The 16,904-nt window shown below is 36.3% G+C and overlaps 1 protein-coding gene across 1 annotated transcript in view; it reads left to right on the top strand.

Annotated features, from left to right (window-relative positions):
* The window catches only part of Dgk (diacyl glycerol kinase 1), an 87,567-nt gene that overhangs the window by 16,706 nt on the left and 53,957 nt on the right, over positions 1-16,904 (top strand). Inside the window, exon 4 of the mRNA XM_071582636.1 lies at positions 8,945-9,272. Within this exon, the coding sequence (XP_071438737.1) occupies positions 8,945-9,272 (328 nt within the window). The remainder of the gene's footprint in view (positions 1-8,944; positions 9,273-16,904) is intronic.

Raw genomic sequence — 16,904 nt, 5'->3', positions numbered from 1 at the left:
TCTTCATAAATTACAACATAATTTAGATGATGAATTGATATTCATCGCTATATTTAATATTATCAAATAATAGGAAATTTCTGAAATGTCTTTAACGACTATTTTTTAATATTTATTGATTCATTGAGACTGAGTTTTCATTTGAAACAATAATGTAAAACGGAATTTCAAAATATTTGCACAGCGAAATGAATTAAGGCCGTCTTTCCCTTACTACTTAAATGGATGGCATATCCATAATATTCCAAATAATAGCATTAGATAATGATGATATTCAAAGGGGAGTGTAATTGCCTGTTAATAACAAACGTTTAAGATAATTATGAAAAATATCTTCCCTAAGGTCTTCTAAAACTATGGAAAAAATTGCCAATGGCTATAATTTTTTGTTAGAAAAAATTTCAAATAGAGACCGTAAATATTCAAACTATTGTATTCCTGGAAAACATTCTCCGTGGTAAGTCTTAACATATAAAACTAGCATGGCGTGAGCAGGATTAGATTAAAGAGATTAAATACTTAAACGAAATGTAAAATTCCATGTTGGTATCCGGTATAGAAAAAGCTTTTTATGATTCAATGCGTTGCGAAAGTGGAAATAAGGAAAATTTTGAATCATTTCAATAATTACGATTATTCTAAAAATTAATTCAATTTTATTCTTTTTCGATCATAAAACGAAAAAATAAAATAACTAGCATTCAGTCCTTTTAGTTTATGAATTTAATGTAAAAATCCGTAATTTTAGTGAAGTATCATTCTGTTTAGTCATGTCTATCATCATGGTGAACTCTTCTTTTTGCAATCTAATATAGTAAAATACATATTCACAGCTTGAGATTCAAGTGAGTGGATACGTAAATTAAAACTTAGGCAAATGCATCAATCTCTCAAACTGCCACGACTTCCTTATATAAAGTTTACCATAATTCTTTAAATATATATCTATAATATTATAACATAATATCAAATACCTATAGGAATATTATGGGAAATGTTCAAATAGTGCGACTTATCTAAAACTTTTTGGTCCCTGCCATAGTCACCCAAATGGTTTGTTTTTGATCCTAGACACATATTGCATGTGCCATTTTGAAGGAGTTAGTGGAAGATTTTGTTTTCAAAACAGGCAGATTTCAGTTATCTAAAATTTCACCCATGAGAAAAGCAAAGCCTCTGTAAGTGTACCATATATACTATCGTAAATTCTTAATAAGATCAGGCATGATCTTCTGCAAATCATGGATACCAAGTTCTATTATATCCTGAAGGAGGGCGTAAGTAGCAAACTACTTTAAAAACGGAGTAAGAGAAATATCACAAATTTTAATTATACCCTAATATTTACCCCACTAATTTTAATAATGAATGACATGTTATTTTTAGCTATACCAGATCCGTCTTTGTCCTGGTATGAAATTCCGTTGTGTTAACATGGGGCAATGTTAATAGGGATAGAACCATATAAGGAAGAATACATCATATTTTTTTCGTTTACCTTCTACGTTTTCAATCTACCTTCATGTCAATTTTCTTATCTGAAGAGTGCCAAGGCAAGGTCTGAAATATCGGTCGTGCATTTGTGACTCCTTCATTTCCTTATGTATTGCTAGAGAATATAAACAAGTATATTCACCCAAGGAAAAATTCTATTAGAAGCAATAAATTTGAATGTCAAGGATTTACAAGTTAATAATAAGTTATCTTAAATCAATCAACCAAAATCGATTTTTTCATTTGATACAATTATCAAATCTATAATTACACGTAATCACCGTTTCTTGAATTATTTTTGTGTATATATTTATATAATTCTGCAGGAGACAGGGTTTAGTCATCACCAACACTTGGTTTAGACACCACAAAAGGGGTATGAATGGAAAATGCCGGGTGGCTCAGGAAGGTATCAGTTAGATTATATTATGGCTGGCAAATATTCAGGAGAAGTGTGAAATTCGCACAGCTTCCCGGGAGCAGATGTGGACTCAAGTAAAAATTTAGTGCTCTTCAAGTGTACTAAAGTGTGACCACAATTTATTTGTTCTGAAGTGTAGCGTCCGTTTCAAAAAGATAAGGCAGGGGTGGCGGGTTAGTTAATGGAATATAAAAGCATAAATGGATTGACAATGAAAGAGAATCAGCAGGCTGCAGAGAAAATCATGGCTGACGGTAAAGATCTGTGTAATATCGAAGAAAAATGGGCACGTATCAAGAAAGGGCAATCGAAAGCCGCAAATGAACTGTTAGAAGCTGCAAAGGATCCATTGGATCCGTTAACGGGAAAAGGACTAGGGAACCATGGATCATGCATGAGATGATTACAAAGATGGATGAGAGGATAACATGGAAGAATGTAAACACAGACTTAGGGAAAATGAAGTACAAAGAATTAAACAATTAATTGAGGCGGGCAACAAATAAAGCAAAAGAAGCTTGGTGGAAGACGCAGTTAGAGGATATGGAAAGTTGCAGAGGAAGGGTGAAATTGGTGCGCTGTACAGGAGAGCTACATCTTTATCGGGAAATAAGAAAGGGAGATCTAGGCTAATAGTTAGAGATAAGGCGGGTAAAACAATAGCTGACACAGGAGAGATCCAAGAGAGATAGAAGAAATATATAGAAGAACTGTATATTAAAGCACTTAGACCAACAAAGTTAGACATAGAAAAGGAAAATGACGTAGCGGAAGATAGCTTAGGTCCAGACAGACTCGACGATGACATAGAAAGAGCATTAAGGGAGATGAAACTAAATAAGGCCGTGGGGGTGGATAACATTCCCGCGGAACTTTTAAAAGGCTTAGGAAAATGTGGGAGGAAGAGGCTATATGGGTTGATTCGTACTATTTATGAGGAAGGAATCTGGCAGGAAGACTTTGTGAGATCAGTTTTAGTTCCTATTCCGAAAAAGGTAAAGGCTACGTCATGTGAGGACTACAGGACAATAAGTTTGATATCCCACACAGCTAAAGTTGTCCTCAGGATCATAAGCAAAAGGATAGAGAGTAGGGCAAATGATTACTTAGGCGATGATCAGTTTGGGTTTAGGAAGGGGAGAGGTACGCGTGATGCCATTGCAGTAATGAGATTATTAATCGACAGGAATATAGAACACAACCAGGAGGTATTTGCCTGTTTCGTAGATTTCGAAAAAGCATTTGATAGAGTGTATTGGGAAAAACTAATGAGTATATTGCAGAAAATAGGAATAGATTGGAGGGAAAGAAGGCTAATCCGCAACCTGTACATGTCTCAGACTGCTCAGGTGCGAGTGGGGAACGGGGAGTCTGGATGGGCAGTGTTAGGAAGAGGTGTAAGGCAAGGTTGCCCATTATCACCGTTACTTTTCAACCTGTATGCAGAGGAAATGATTAAAGAGGCATGGGAAAACCTGGAGGTAGGAATGAAAGTGGGCGGGGAATTCGTAAAATCAGTTAGGTTTGTGGATGACCAAGCTTTGGTTTGTCATTCAGCCAAAGGGTTGCAAGCACTGCTGAGTTAATTGGAATTCAGAGCGATATGCATGGGATGAGAATCAATATTAATAAAACAAAGGTTATGCGATTTTCTAGAAAGAAAAAGGCCAAGCTAAATATTAAAATAGGAGGGCAAAAACTAGAGCAGGTAGAATAGTTGACGTATCTCGGAATTGTTTTGGACCAACACGGTCAAAGTAGTAGGGACGTAAGGAGAAGAATTGCTCTAGGCAAAGAGGCTTTCACAAGGAGGAGGGAGTTGATGACAGGGACGTTGAGTAAGGATATTAAGAAAAGACCCGTAAAAACTTTGATATGGAGTGTAGATATGTACGGCGCGGAAACGTGGTCATTGAAGAAGGAGGATAGACGTAGATTGGAGGCTTTTGAAATGTGGATGTGGGGAAGAATGGAGAAGGTGAAGTTGATCAAGAAGAAAACAAATGATAGTGAGAACTTGGCAAATAGTTTTGAAAGTTGTTAAAGTAACAAGGGTTGAATTTAGTGAGCTTTCTTGGAAGCCAAAGTCGATGGTATTAGAAGCCCTTCTGTTCGGATTCGAAATGTTTTTCTACCTTTGCCTCTTCCAAAATGTGAAATCAAATATTTTAAACCGATGGTGGATTATAAGACTTTAAATATTAGGTCTGGTTCATATCGTCAACGCTATTTGAGAACCACTATGACACCAAAGTTCTTGATTTGAGATGTATTATTAAACATGTTTGCATATCTTGCGTAACGTTTGCGTAACTTGTGGGTCTTGAAGCTGTGACTACAAGTGAAAAACCTGACATAATCTGTATCTGTGAACATTGGCTAAAAGACGTGACTGTATCAATCCCAGGTTATGTAATTAGTGACGCTTTCTGCCGTCAAAATCATCAACATGGTGGTGTTGTTATTTTTGTCAAAGATAGCCTAGTTTTTAATTCTATTTCACGTAACATAAGTAAACTCAATGATGAATTAACGTTTGAATGCTCGGCTGTAAGGCTTACAATGGCTGACCATGCTTTGGTTGTCCTGGTTATTTATAGGTCTCCCCTGGCTTGCTATGTGTCATTTCTCGAAAAACTCGAGAATTTATTGTATAATATAACTAATCATTCGTCCAGACCCTCAATTATACTTACTGGGGACCTCAATTGCAACCTGATGGTTGATGGTAAAGATCAAAGACAACTATTGCAAGTTTTTGACACATATAACATGAAACCACTAGTAAGTTCCCCTACCAGGATAACAGCAAAGAGTAAAACTCTGTTAGACAATGTCTTCACAGATTATCCTGAAAGCAGTACTGAAACCAAAGTATTTGATCCTGCAGTGTCAGATCACTCCGTGATTTTGTCTACTTTTTATTTGTGTAAAAATGCTTCATCATCATCATCCAGGGCCTTTAAATACCAGAGGTACTTCAGTGAGTCGAATGTTAACTATTTTCGGGTGTTGCTTAACCAGCACAACTGGGTGGGGTCATTTCAGTTGGCCAATGTTAATGAAAATTTCGAAGTCTTCTACAGTTACTTCATACATTACCTAAACCTTGCTTTTCCTTACGAGCCAGTTAAAATTAGGAGAGGTAATAAGAAAAGCTGGCTTACGCCTGAAATCCGCAGTATGTCAAAAAAATTGAAAACTATGTACTTACAGATTGAATTTTCTAGTGACAGCACAACATACCAGCTTTACTCCCAGCAAAAAAGAGAGTTCAGGTATTTAATAAAGCAGGCAAAAAAGGAGTATAATGATAGGCGGATTAGGAATGCCTCTAATTTCTCAAAAGTAGCATGGGAAATCATAAAAAGCAACAGCAACTTAAATTCCATGGTTTTGCCTCTCCAGGTAAATGATAACATTGGCAACTTAATCACGGAACCAGGTAAAATATCCAATGCTTTTAATAAAGCTTTTTTGTCTCTACCTAATTCCCCACATCCTGTGCCTTCAGGGCCCATGTCAATCAATAATGCAACTTATACATCAATGTATCTTAAACCCTGTGATGTGAGTGAATTATGCTATTATCTCAATAAGATAGGGAAAAAACACTCTGCTGACATTGATGGTGTGACTGGAAAGTTATTAAAAGACTGTGGAGATCTCATTCTAGCACCACTGCTAATGCTGGTGAACCAGTCCTTGGCTGAGGGCATTTACCCGAATTCCCTTAAAATGGCTAAGGTTTTACCAATTTATAAGAACAAAGGGGACCGAAACGATTTAAAAAACTATAGACCAATATCTATCATTTCACAATTTGGTAAAATTCTCGAGTGTGTTTTCTGCAAAAGACTGGTTGATTATCTTGAAAGCCAAAATGTGCTATCAGACAACCAGTTTGGCTTCCGCAAGGGAAAGTCAACTAATCTTGCTCTTTTTGAAGCTATCAATTATATAATTCAAGAGATTGACTCTAAATGTAAGGTTTTGGGAATTTTCTATGATCTGAGCAAAGCATTTGATACTGTAGACCACAGTAAGTTGATATCAAAATGTGAGCTATTGGGCATCAGGGGAGTAGCACTGAGCTGGCTAAAGTCCTATCTTGCAAATCGGCAACAAAGGGTGGCCTACAAAAATGATGGAGAAATTTACCTCTCCACCCCCCTGGAGGTCAACAGAGGGGTACCACAGGGGTCAGTGCTTGGACCTATACTTTTTCTAATTTTTATTAATGATCTTCCTGGGCAGCTGCAGTTAAATGGTTCTAAAAAATGTGTTATTTATGCTGACGATGTGAGTGCAATGACACCCAGTAAAAATTTATGGGATCTGGCTGTGGCTGGTGATCTTCTGACGAAAACTATGTCTACATGGTGCAAATGTAATAATCTGGTTCTTAATGTTGAAAAAACTCATGTAGTGGTCTTCTCATCTCTGCACAGCACAATTGATAACTCTTTTTCAACATATGGTAGTAATTTAAATTTTGTAAGTAATTTTAAGTTCCTAGGACTTCATGTAGACTGTAACCTCAAATGGAATTTCCACGTTTTGAACTTAATTAAAAAGTTAAATTCTGTGTACTACTTACTCTCCATAATAAGACACACTGTAAGTCAAAATGTGTTGATTATGTTGTACTATGGATCATTTCATTCAAGAATTTCTTATGGAATTGTATTGTGGGGACTGCCCTCTCACCTTCTCAGTGTTCTAAAGATACAGAAAAAGATGGTGAGAATTATGTGCAATGAAAATTATTATGCACACTGTCGACCTCTCTTTAGAAAGTTAAAATTGTTAACTGCTCCCTGTGTATATATCTATCAATCTATAATGCTTGTTAAAAATTATAGTGCAGATTTTGAAACGAACAATAGCATTCACCTGTACAATACAAGACAATGCAACAACCTGCATGTAAAATCAACAAACTTAACCATGGCTGCAAATGGTCCTAAGTCAATGTGTATAAAATTATATAATAACCTACCTATATGTATTAAAAAAGAAGAGCGTGAACCAGTATTCAAGAAAATGGTCCGAGAATACCTCTCTGATAAGTGTTTTTACAGCATCAAAGAATGCCTGAGACCTAATTCATAAATGTTCATTCCTTCCTTTTATCCTTGTAACACTTGTTTCTTGTAATACTTTCTATTTTTTGTAAACCATGACATGTCCTATACACTTGCTAGAGCTACTATGCACTGTGTCACTTGGATGAATAAAAATATTTTTATTATTATTATTATCTTGATGTGAATAGTTAAGTAGTGATATAGCTGAACATAAATTTATTTTTCAAATGTAAGCTATTACTCACTGTATCAATACATTTCAGAGTGACTGTTTTATATGAAATGACAAAAAACCACTCTAGAAAATTACTTTGTTGTTAAATTGTTCCTTATCTTGATTATTATCAAACTAGGTATAAATTAATCCTTACGTGATGATTTTCAGAGAGTTAACCTACGGTCACTTTGTTTTAAATTTCGCCGGAAAAAGGTGCTCATTGAGTTCACGTGCTATACATTACAAATAGTAGAATTCCCAATCTTTTTGCTACATCGCCGTTGATCAATTCCCAGTTCAACAATGGTTTTCCTGTACAGCGTTATAATTTAAAAAGTAGAGATTCGAAAGAATTCAACTTTATATCAGACTTCGATGACACTGATTTAATGTGATGGCACAATCTTGTATTATGCAAAGTTTTCTGATAAGCCATTTACATATTCCCTTTCATATAAATGAATGAACAATTTCACTCAAAATTGCATTAACCCGTCATTTTGAAGCAGAAATTTATCTCCGGTTCTTATCATCACTGCTTTATGCACACATTTCTACATCTAGTTTAGAAGATGCTTAAATTATGATGATATTATTCACGACGCAAAAAGCACTCAGCTAGTTTAAGAAATACATTCTAGTTTCAGGATAGCATAACTTAATATGAAAGTAACACCACATTTTACAGTAGGTGGTTCACCGCTTGTAGAGATAAATGATAGATGGTCCTCAAAAATTATCGCACGATCTTCAGAAAAACTGAATGACTTCATAAACATTATAAGGAATCTTCGTCGTACACTCCAACGTCGTTTTTCATCACTCCTTGAAACTGTTGAATCATTTCTTCATATCTCCCTTTAATTCCTCCACCTACGACCACTTTACCACCCGAGAGTAACTATAACTGATTTAAAACAAACGCAGAATATGAAAGCAGTCAATGAACTCCGACTCAACCTATATCTAGCGTTGGGGTCATTGCCAGAAAGTGATTGTAGAAAGTACGGCAAACCACCCCGTGGGCATTTTGCGTGGTTTGATGGAATGTCAGATTTGAGAGGAAGATTACCGTGTGCAGGAAATATGTTAGATAGTGTTAGATAGCTCCTTGTATGTTACGGCAGTGAATTGTGCGATAGGGAAAAAACGGATGGGGGAGGGTTTTCTTGTTCCGTAGTCTCAATCTCTCATTTTGTCATTATGTTCTGCCATGCCCTTTCATTCTAACAGATGAATTGTTTCCTCAGTACCCTAAGTAAAACCGTGGTGTTTATATCTCTAAAATTTCACCTACCTGTGTTGCCTGTATGTCAACGGTGGTAGCCATACATAAGGCATATTCCAGATTTCGTGGTAATTGTGTTTCACGCTTTTTGTTCTTTGATGTGAGTTTTTCGCGGCCGGATGGCCTATGGGCTATGTGCGCCTCTCTGTTCTTGAAACTGTGCTTTCCGATTGTAAGATTAATCCCAAATTCTCCCAGCAAATGCGATGTGAGATCTCGCTACTGAAGAGAATGAGGAGGGTCTAACTAGACTCCTGAGGCGGATAAGGTGGAGTTGGCCGAGGGCGACAATCCAATTTCCTCCGTCCAACGGCCCCTCCTACCCCGCGAATCTCGATAAACCGTCGACGCCACTTCTCTCTCTCCCACTACCGCGAACAAGAATGCGGAGACCGCTCCCTCATCCCACCCTTTTAATCTCTCCCGTCTTCTAGGAGATGGCGGCAGTCACCTCGGCCACGGCGTGTGCCCCCATTACCTCCCACACTACTCTGGCGGCCCGCAAGGGAGGATCCGCCCCCAACCTCATTGGAGTCATCGAGCACCCGGCCGCTGCGGCCCCTTCGCCCCCGCCGCCCGCCCCCGGCCTCGCCGAACGGATCGCCGGCCTGCTCTCAAACACCCTCTCTGGGCACCATCACCACCACCACCACCTGAGGGCAGGCGGCCGGGGGGGACAGGGCTCAGCGGAGGGGAGCGGCGGCAGGGTCGACGGCATCGGGGCTTCCGGCGGAGGAAGTGGTGGAGGGAGAGCGAGAACAGGTGAGGGGTAGGAAAACCCTTGGGTGGGTGGAAAGATTGGAAGAGGGTCGGGGGATAGGATGATGATAGGATTGGTGGGATCACCTAGGGGTGGAGTGTAGGAAACCCAAGAGGGGGTTGGTAGAGAGGATCACTGTCAAACCCTTATCCCTTCCAGCACCCCCCACACCCCAACTTCTTAATTAAGACCTCCCGTTTTATGCGGAAATCGTGTTGATACTGTATCTCCGCTTCCTTCCCTCCTCCCCCACTCACCCATCACCCTTTCTATCCCCAAACCCTTCCGACTCTGACCCAACAACCGTCTCTCCCTCTTATTAACAAAGGATATTTCCCTGAGATACGCTTTAATCTTTTCCTTTCTTTTTCTATTATATTTAGTAGCCCCCCCGAGTAAATAAAGTTTACGGCACCAACTAAATTCATTTGAGACCCTCCCGATAATTAATGAATGCACGCTTATCGTTTTATCTCTGCTCCGGAGCCGTGGCCTCTCAAATGGTGGGAAGGTTCTTTTAGTGGGAGACTAACTCCAAAAAATTTAAAGAAACCAAAGCATTTTTCGATTGTAATTACCTTTCCAACAGTGGACGCATTTTTTCGATTTTTCGCTACCTAACGGTGCGCAGATATTTTATTTCAGAGGCGGGTACTTAGGTAAGTATGCAACCAAGGTAGGCTTGGGAAATGTTTAATGTCATATAATTATTGTTTTTTTATTAGTCATTTTTTCACTTTTCCAATTGATATACATGAGACTAATGATATATTAATAAAAAAAGTAACGGAACAACTATTGCCTTTATCAGGATTTGTTCTGTGAAGGTTACTTCAAAGATAAGAGAAGAGACTGAGGAAATTTATCTTTGGAATATATTTATAGTTAACAAGCACAGCGGAAAAGCCATCTCCCTCTTATGAGATTCTTTTCGTTTGATTCGATTCAGGCCGCATGGCTCTCATCTCATTAAGTGAAATTAATCAATGCCTTGGAGGCACATAAATATGAGGAGGTAAAAGAAGTCGGGCTAATGCTATCATTCACTCCAGTTTCGGACAAATATTTAGGTCACCTTGCCTTTGATACTTCTTAAAAGCACTGTAGATAAAAATCCAGTGTGTGTTTGCAATCCTACTACGGGGATAATATAACCCTCAGAGTAGACAACCTTTATAATTTTTAATGTTCTGCAATGAGCTAACAACAGGACATACAATATTATTATGAAATATTGCAATTTTTATCGTATCAACTAAAAGGCAATTACGTATTCCTACCAATTTAGCATAGTGGAGTTTAATGTAAATGAGCATGTATTAATTTCTGGTTTGTTGGCGTTATAAAACATTAACCAATGCATCGAAAAAAGTTTTAGTTTTGGGCATTAATAGATGTAACTCTATATGCTAAGCTTCATATTAACCATAATTTCTGAGGAAACTGAAATCATAGTTTAATTTGATGTATTATCATATTATTATACATTTAAATACAAAAAATTGCTTTGTTTTTAGTAAGCACAAATATATATTTTGAATGTTCATTAGAGCTATTTTCAACTTCATTTGGATGAGGGAATTTCTTATATTCCTCTGAAATAAGAATAGGTTTCATGCAGAGATAAATATCGTAGATAAAGTAGAGAAGATACACTTCAATTTCAACTTTTTTACTATCTGGTTTGCGCCAATAATGCGTGAATTCAATTATAATCGTGATATTTTCATGGTTTACATAAAACCAAGATATTTTAATTTATTTAATTTTCATTAATAACCATGTAAATGTTTCAGAAATACTATTTGTGTAGGTAAGAGTAAAAGTATTTTCAAAATATTAATAGGTGCATTGGTTATCACAAATAAAATCAATGATCTATAGCCAAATTTGGTTATTAATAACGAATGTTGACTCACTTAGTCAAAGTTGTTGTTGTTTTATTTCTTTCATCTTACTATTCTAGAGTAATTTCTCTCGCGATTTTTCTGCAAAATCGTTGTAATTTTATTTTTATTAGACCCGGCGGCGTTACTGTTCAATGCAGGCTCCTCTGGTCTTTTTTTTGAAGGAAATATCTTGAAACTTAGCTACCTTTTCTTCTTACTCGTCATATTTTCCTTTGCTCCCTTGAATTTGACATCGCTTCACATTTTCTACCCTTCTCCACGGATATCCAACTTCCTCCGAGAAAGGCTCTTCAATACATGTCCTGCTTTATTGGCTCTTTCCCACACTTTTCCCAATATCTCTAGCCCTCACTATTTGTCTTGTGTTTTCCTCTTCTTTTTCTGCCCTTCTTTGTTATCCTTGCTATGTCACCATCTTTGTTTTTGAAAGATTATGATTTCATGAAGTAAACAGTTGCCCCCATAATTGGGAGATAAAAAAACGTGGAGATGAAACGTCTTGAAAAGATCCTCCGATAGGACATTTCTGATACATCTCTTATTTCATATTGTTGACCTACTTGTCTCATTACCATAGTTATGAAACCAGGTTATGAACTTAACTTTGAGGACTGGTTTTAGATACTTAATTTCCAACTTTTGCCCAAGTATTGTATAATTAGCTGAACTACACCCATGTCAATAAATAGCAGAAAATGAGCAGTTGTTAGATGTAAATAACGCCGATCATTTCCAAGTTTGTTTATACAATGCATGAAACTCAACGTAAAAGGCGAAAGGCGCTCAGTTGCATTCGGCTTCCAATTACCTCATTTAAGCCCTTCTTGTGCTCATAAACCAAACTGAGGTTTAAGGTTATTTCATTCCGCATTATTAAGCTGTCTCAGTAGATATCTTAAACCTATCGGAATGTAGGCAAGAGCAAAAATTTCTCTAGTAAATGGAAGGCCACACAACGTTATTTGAAATTTCCTGTCACTGATATTTTAAATCTATGATGTGTATTATACAAGTGATTGTCATGTAGAAAATATACGTCTTAAATCACATGTTCAATCGGGTTATAATCTTTCTGCCTCACAATGAAGAGCTACGTCCTCCCAAAGAGTAAAACGAATTTCAATATTCAACTATCCTTAGTATGAGTTTTATTAAATAATACTTTTCCCTACATTTCACCTAAGCGTTCAAGTAGCCACATGTTCATGGAAATAAGTCATAAAACTTGATTAATTTAGATATTATTTTTTGAAATATTAAAGACTTTATCGAATCCGCATCCCAACTCCATTAGTTCATCCAATTATGAGTTCCCATTTCTATTTTATCAGTTGACGTTTTTAGGTGAAGCTAAATCCACTTCAAATTTTTAATGTTTGAAGCCATTAGCGGCATTGTCTTCTCTCTCGTATGGAAATTTATGCTAAATGTAATGATACATTTAAATTAATGTTTGATTAAATTTTGTTCATTTTATAAACGCCTAAATACATCAGACTAGTGCTAACTAATTTTTACTTTTATTAACTGTAGTTGCTGTGATTATTTAAGGCTATAATATGATATTTTGTCAGTCATCGATAAACATCTAAATAACCATTTTAATGTAAAAATAATGAACAATAAACCACAAAGAAAAGCTGGAACGGGTGGTAAAAATGTATCCCGTAAGTCGTTGGTATATTCGGGTACGCTCGTTGGAAGGAAACTAGCAGGCCTTATTATAATATTGTTTATACTCCCAGAGTATCGAAATTACACAATTTTCTTCTTGCTTCGTCAATTCTCTCCACTTTAGACAAAATTTATATTTAAAGTTGGAGAACATAGACAGTTAGTTTAAATGTCACGGAAGCATATGCATTTTAGATGCGAGAAAATGTGAAGTAATTTCATTGAATTAATTTGACATTAGCAGCATCTAGTCTCTAGAATTTCGACTGTTTGTTTTTAAAGTTACCAATAACAAACATGTATGATACTCAGAACATATTGCGACACGTCTTTATATGCAAAAGCATAGTTAATGGAAAACTGCTTAACCGATATCAGAAATTTGATGACTTCTTGAAGAATTCGTTTCATAAGATTCGACCAAATTCTCGAATTCAGATCCCATCACGGATACTTTATAAATAAAATTTACGTGTAATATGAAATATTGATGATGTTAACTTTTAAGCATTCAATCCGCCTATTTATCTTTCTTTTGAGCATCATGATTTTTTTTAATAACCAGACTGATTCAAGCACTCGCTTTCCTTTTAATACATATTTTTTTTTAATAAACTAGAATAGGCGAGATATTGCTCTACAAGTAAACGATTTCATATAATTAATAAGAGTGATTAGGCCCAATGATTAGGGTCATATTACACTAGAAGGGAAGCAATGGAACCAGACAAGTAGAGCTTTCCAACTGACAAGAGAACCATCAAAAGTTAATAGAGGGAATTATGAATAAAAGCAATATTCTGTTACGTATTGACCATCGATTTAGCTTTGCAATTACGGGAGTTTATAGTGTCAGGATTTTTTAGCTTCTCTAATGATTTTTTTTTCATTTCAGTTAAAAATCGCTGTAATCTCCATTCTAAGAGGAAAGTATTACATACTCGTGTTACACCTTACTTAATGACAAATTTAACGACCTCTTTCGCGGATTCCCTTTCCTACCGTTTCATTCTAGTCTTAGGGAAAAACAAGCATAGAAAAAAGGAGGATTTATATTTAGTACTACATGAAGAAATTATAATCGCCAAGAAAAGCGTCTCACTCATTGCGGAGAGTTTTGCCGCGTTCCCGGAAAAGATATTTTCCATTTAAATTTTCGGCGTTAATCAAAAGAAACTTCCTCCCGCAAATTATCGAGAAAGCTCTTCTCCTGTTTCACTTATTCTTCATTTCCCAATACCAACAAGTATCCAGCTAACCCCAAACCTCCTTGGCACGAATTTCAAAACGTCTTTCCAAAGTAAATTGTTTTTCAAACCTATCCATTGCAGATGCTCGCATTCTTAAGTTGTGAAGTAACTATCGAGATGTCGGCGGAAGCTTCGCGGAGATTAAATATTAATCACAGTGATTTTGGCGATTGTTTTGAATAAGAGCGTCGGTGCACATTCGTAAATAAAGGTTCGGTACACACACAAATATTTTATTTTATATATTTTTCATTTTTCGTGTGTATTCTCTTGTATTTATTTAAACCTTACAATATGCATAGACTAATTTGTCGTCACTGCCCAAGTCGGGACCAGGTTAACTGGGAATAAAATAATTTGATTCTTATATCTTCGTTTCACCAGCACGAAATTTATTTGGAATATTCCTTTATCTTGAGCTTCTCCATTGAATCTCTTACTATTCAATAGTTCAACAAGCGTGTTTGACATTATCACTCCCCCCTTTACGTTCACATAACTTCATAAGTGATCACTCAGAGTTTCTTTCATCCAAACTAAACATTCTAACGGCAGTATTTTCCCTACTAAAGCCGGTGATTACATTGAGTCTTCCAATATTATTACGTCTTTTGTTTTTCAATTTTAAAAAGTTTTTTAATGCTTTAATAGCAATTTTTTACAATTATCGGACTTATAATCATTATTCTTCTAATATAAATAAATAAATTTCCATTAATTTCTATCATCATCTTTGCATCTTTTAGTTTGCGAGATTTTAGCGGTTCCCATTCCGTTTCTGCTAAAGATTTAATATTGATGTTAATGCAATCATGTTCATGGTATAAAATCACCTCAACAGTTGAAGAAAATGACATTCAAACAGATAATTGGTACTCAGATTTCAATTTACTCGAACATATCAAACATTTTCTGAAAACCTTTACCCATCCCAATTTCCAATGCACTTGGAGATATTTAATGTCCTTGACCGTCGTAATAACCAGATTAATGACGGAAATGACTTTAAACTGTAGCAGCTGAAAGGCACTAATGGGAGGTCATCGACTTGTCGATTAATACGTATATAAACTCTGCATTTCACTTTTACTTACATACTATCTCCTCCATTGAAGATATTTGTCGTTACTTGAGTATACTGATGAACCGATTTAGAAGAGATAACGATTTTTAAATTCCATAAAAAAATAAACGGGCAAGTTGTGATGGTACATTAAAGAGTAAAATATAATAGTTAGCAGTTAACCCTTAGTCGTGAGCTTTAATGCACAAACGAAATTCTTAAACATTGTAAAGAGGAAAATGTGTCTCGAGACAACGTTCTTGAGATAAATTTAAATTGTATGGACACACAATGAGTACTATTGACCATTATTGGCTAAAGAACCAGGAATATAACGATATGTCTATTTTTTTTTAAATATTGAAATGACAAGTGAGATTTTTTTGGTCAATACTAAGTGTTTCTATATAATTGTTCATATATTTATGCATGAAATACTGTTAATTGGCCATAATTAAAGGCGCTTTTGCCCCAATTTAAAGATTAACAGCGAAATGACGGCTGAAGAAATTATTGCTGGTAATCTTGCGTGAACTAAATTGTATTAGAAGAAGCAGATTCCATCATGCCATTATATGTTGGTACAATTTAGACATCCAGACCTTGAACCGGCATAAATATTTTTGAACTTTTGGTACTCCAGTACGAGCCAGTTGCTTAGAATTTATCATCTACTTGTAAACCGACTGTTAGCGCACTCAAAGAAGGGAATATGATTCAGGAAATGGGCGTCCCTTTCGCCAATATCTGTCAGATCCAGCCATAATGCGAGATGTTTTTAAGTACCTGCGTAACGAGTGTTTACCTCCTAAAAATAGGAATTATGGTTTGAAAACGGGTTAGCATCTGGTTGAATAAAGCCTCGCCTTGGTATAATTTTCGCTTTATGGTTTTTGACGGCGATTACTTTGGGCGGTACTTCAGTGCTCAAGAAATGAATAAATAAACGGGCAAAATTAGATCACAAGAAGGATCCTGAGACACTAAATCCGGTCGTCTCCTCAGCGTTAAGGATTATGGCCATAGGTTCCATCACATTTATTTGCTTATTGCCGTCCTCCTCTTGGCATAAAACAAGTCGTGACACGGTTTTCTTTGGTCACACACTATAAAAACGTCACTGCGAGCTGTAAATACCTATGATGAAATGTAGCTCATGTGCTGCAACTAGTGCAGTGAGAATCGAAGATGGCAGGGGAGAATGAATTATTGAATTACGTGCATCTGCAAAAACCCTCAAGCCATCGCTGAAGAATATTTTCAGTGTTTGTTGGAGCCCGAAAATAACGGAGGCAAAAATAAAGTTGCATAAAAAGATAAGTCGTTGGTTTTTTTTCTGCTCTATTAAAATGTAGCTAACTGTGTGAGTGAAAATCAATTCCTTGAACCTCTATGCTTGCCATTTGATCTCTCTTGTTTTGTCAATTTGACCTGCCCTGCCTTAAGTAGCACGGAATTTGTATGATTTCCTCATGAGGCTATTACTCTATTACGATTGATTCCTTTGTAATTACTTAAATAACGTCGAATACTCGTGTTTCTGGATACTTTCAATGCAAATTTGCCCACAAATATTTACCAGAGGAGTTTAAAATGGACCAGAAAGCTTTTCTCTAGGATTTTTGAATTGATATTCTGTGATGGATCCCAAAGAAATGATCACCTTACCATTGGAGGTTTTACGAGGTTCATAGTTTTCAAAAACGCGCTTAAAAATGCTATTTTTCTCAAGACATC

Source organism: Hetaerina americana, unplaced genomic scaffold, assembly GCF_022747635.1.
Source record: "Hetaerina americana unplaced genomic scaffold, ioHetAmer1.1.p SCAF_1, whole genome shotgun sequence".
NCBI classification, from domain to species: domain Eukaryota; kingdom Metazoa; phylum Arthropoda; class Insecta; order Odonata; family Calopterygidae; genus Hetaerina; species Hetaerina americana.
The sequence above is the reverse complement of the archived record's forward strand: the minus strand, read 5'-3'. Positions and strand labels throughout refer to the sequence as shown.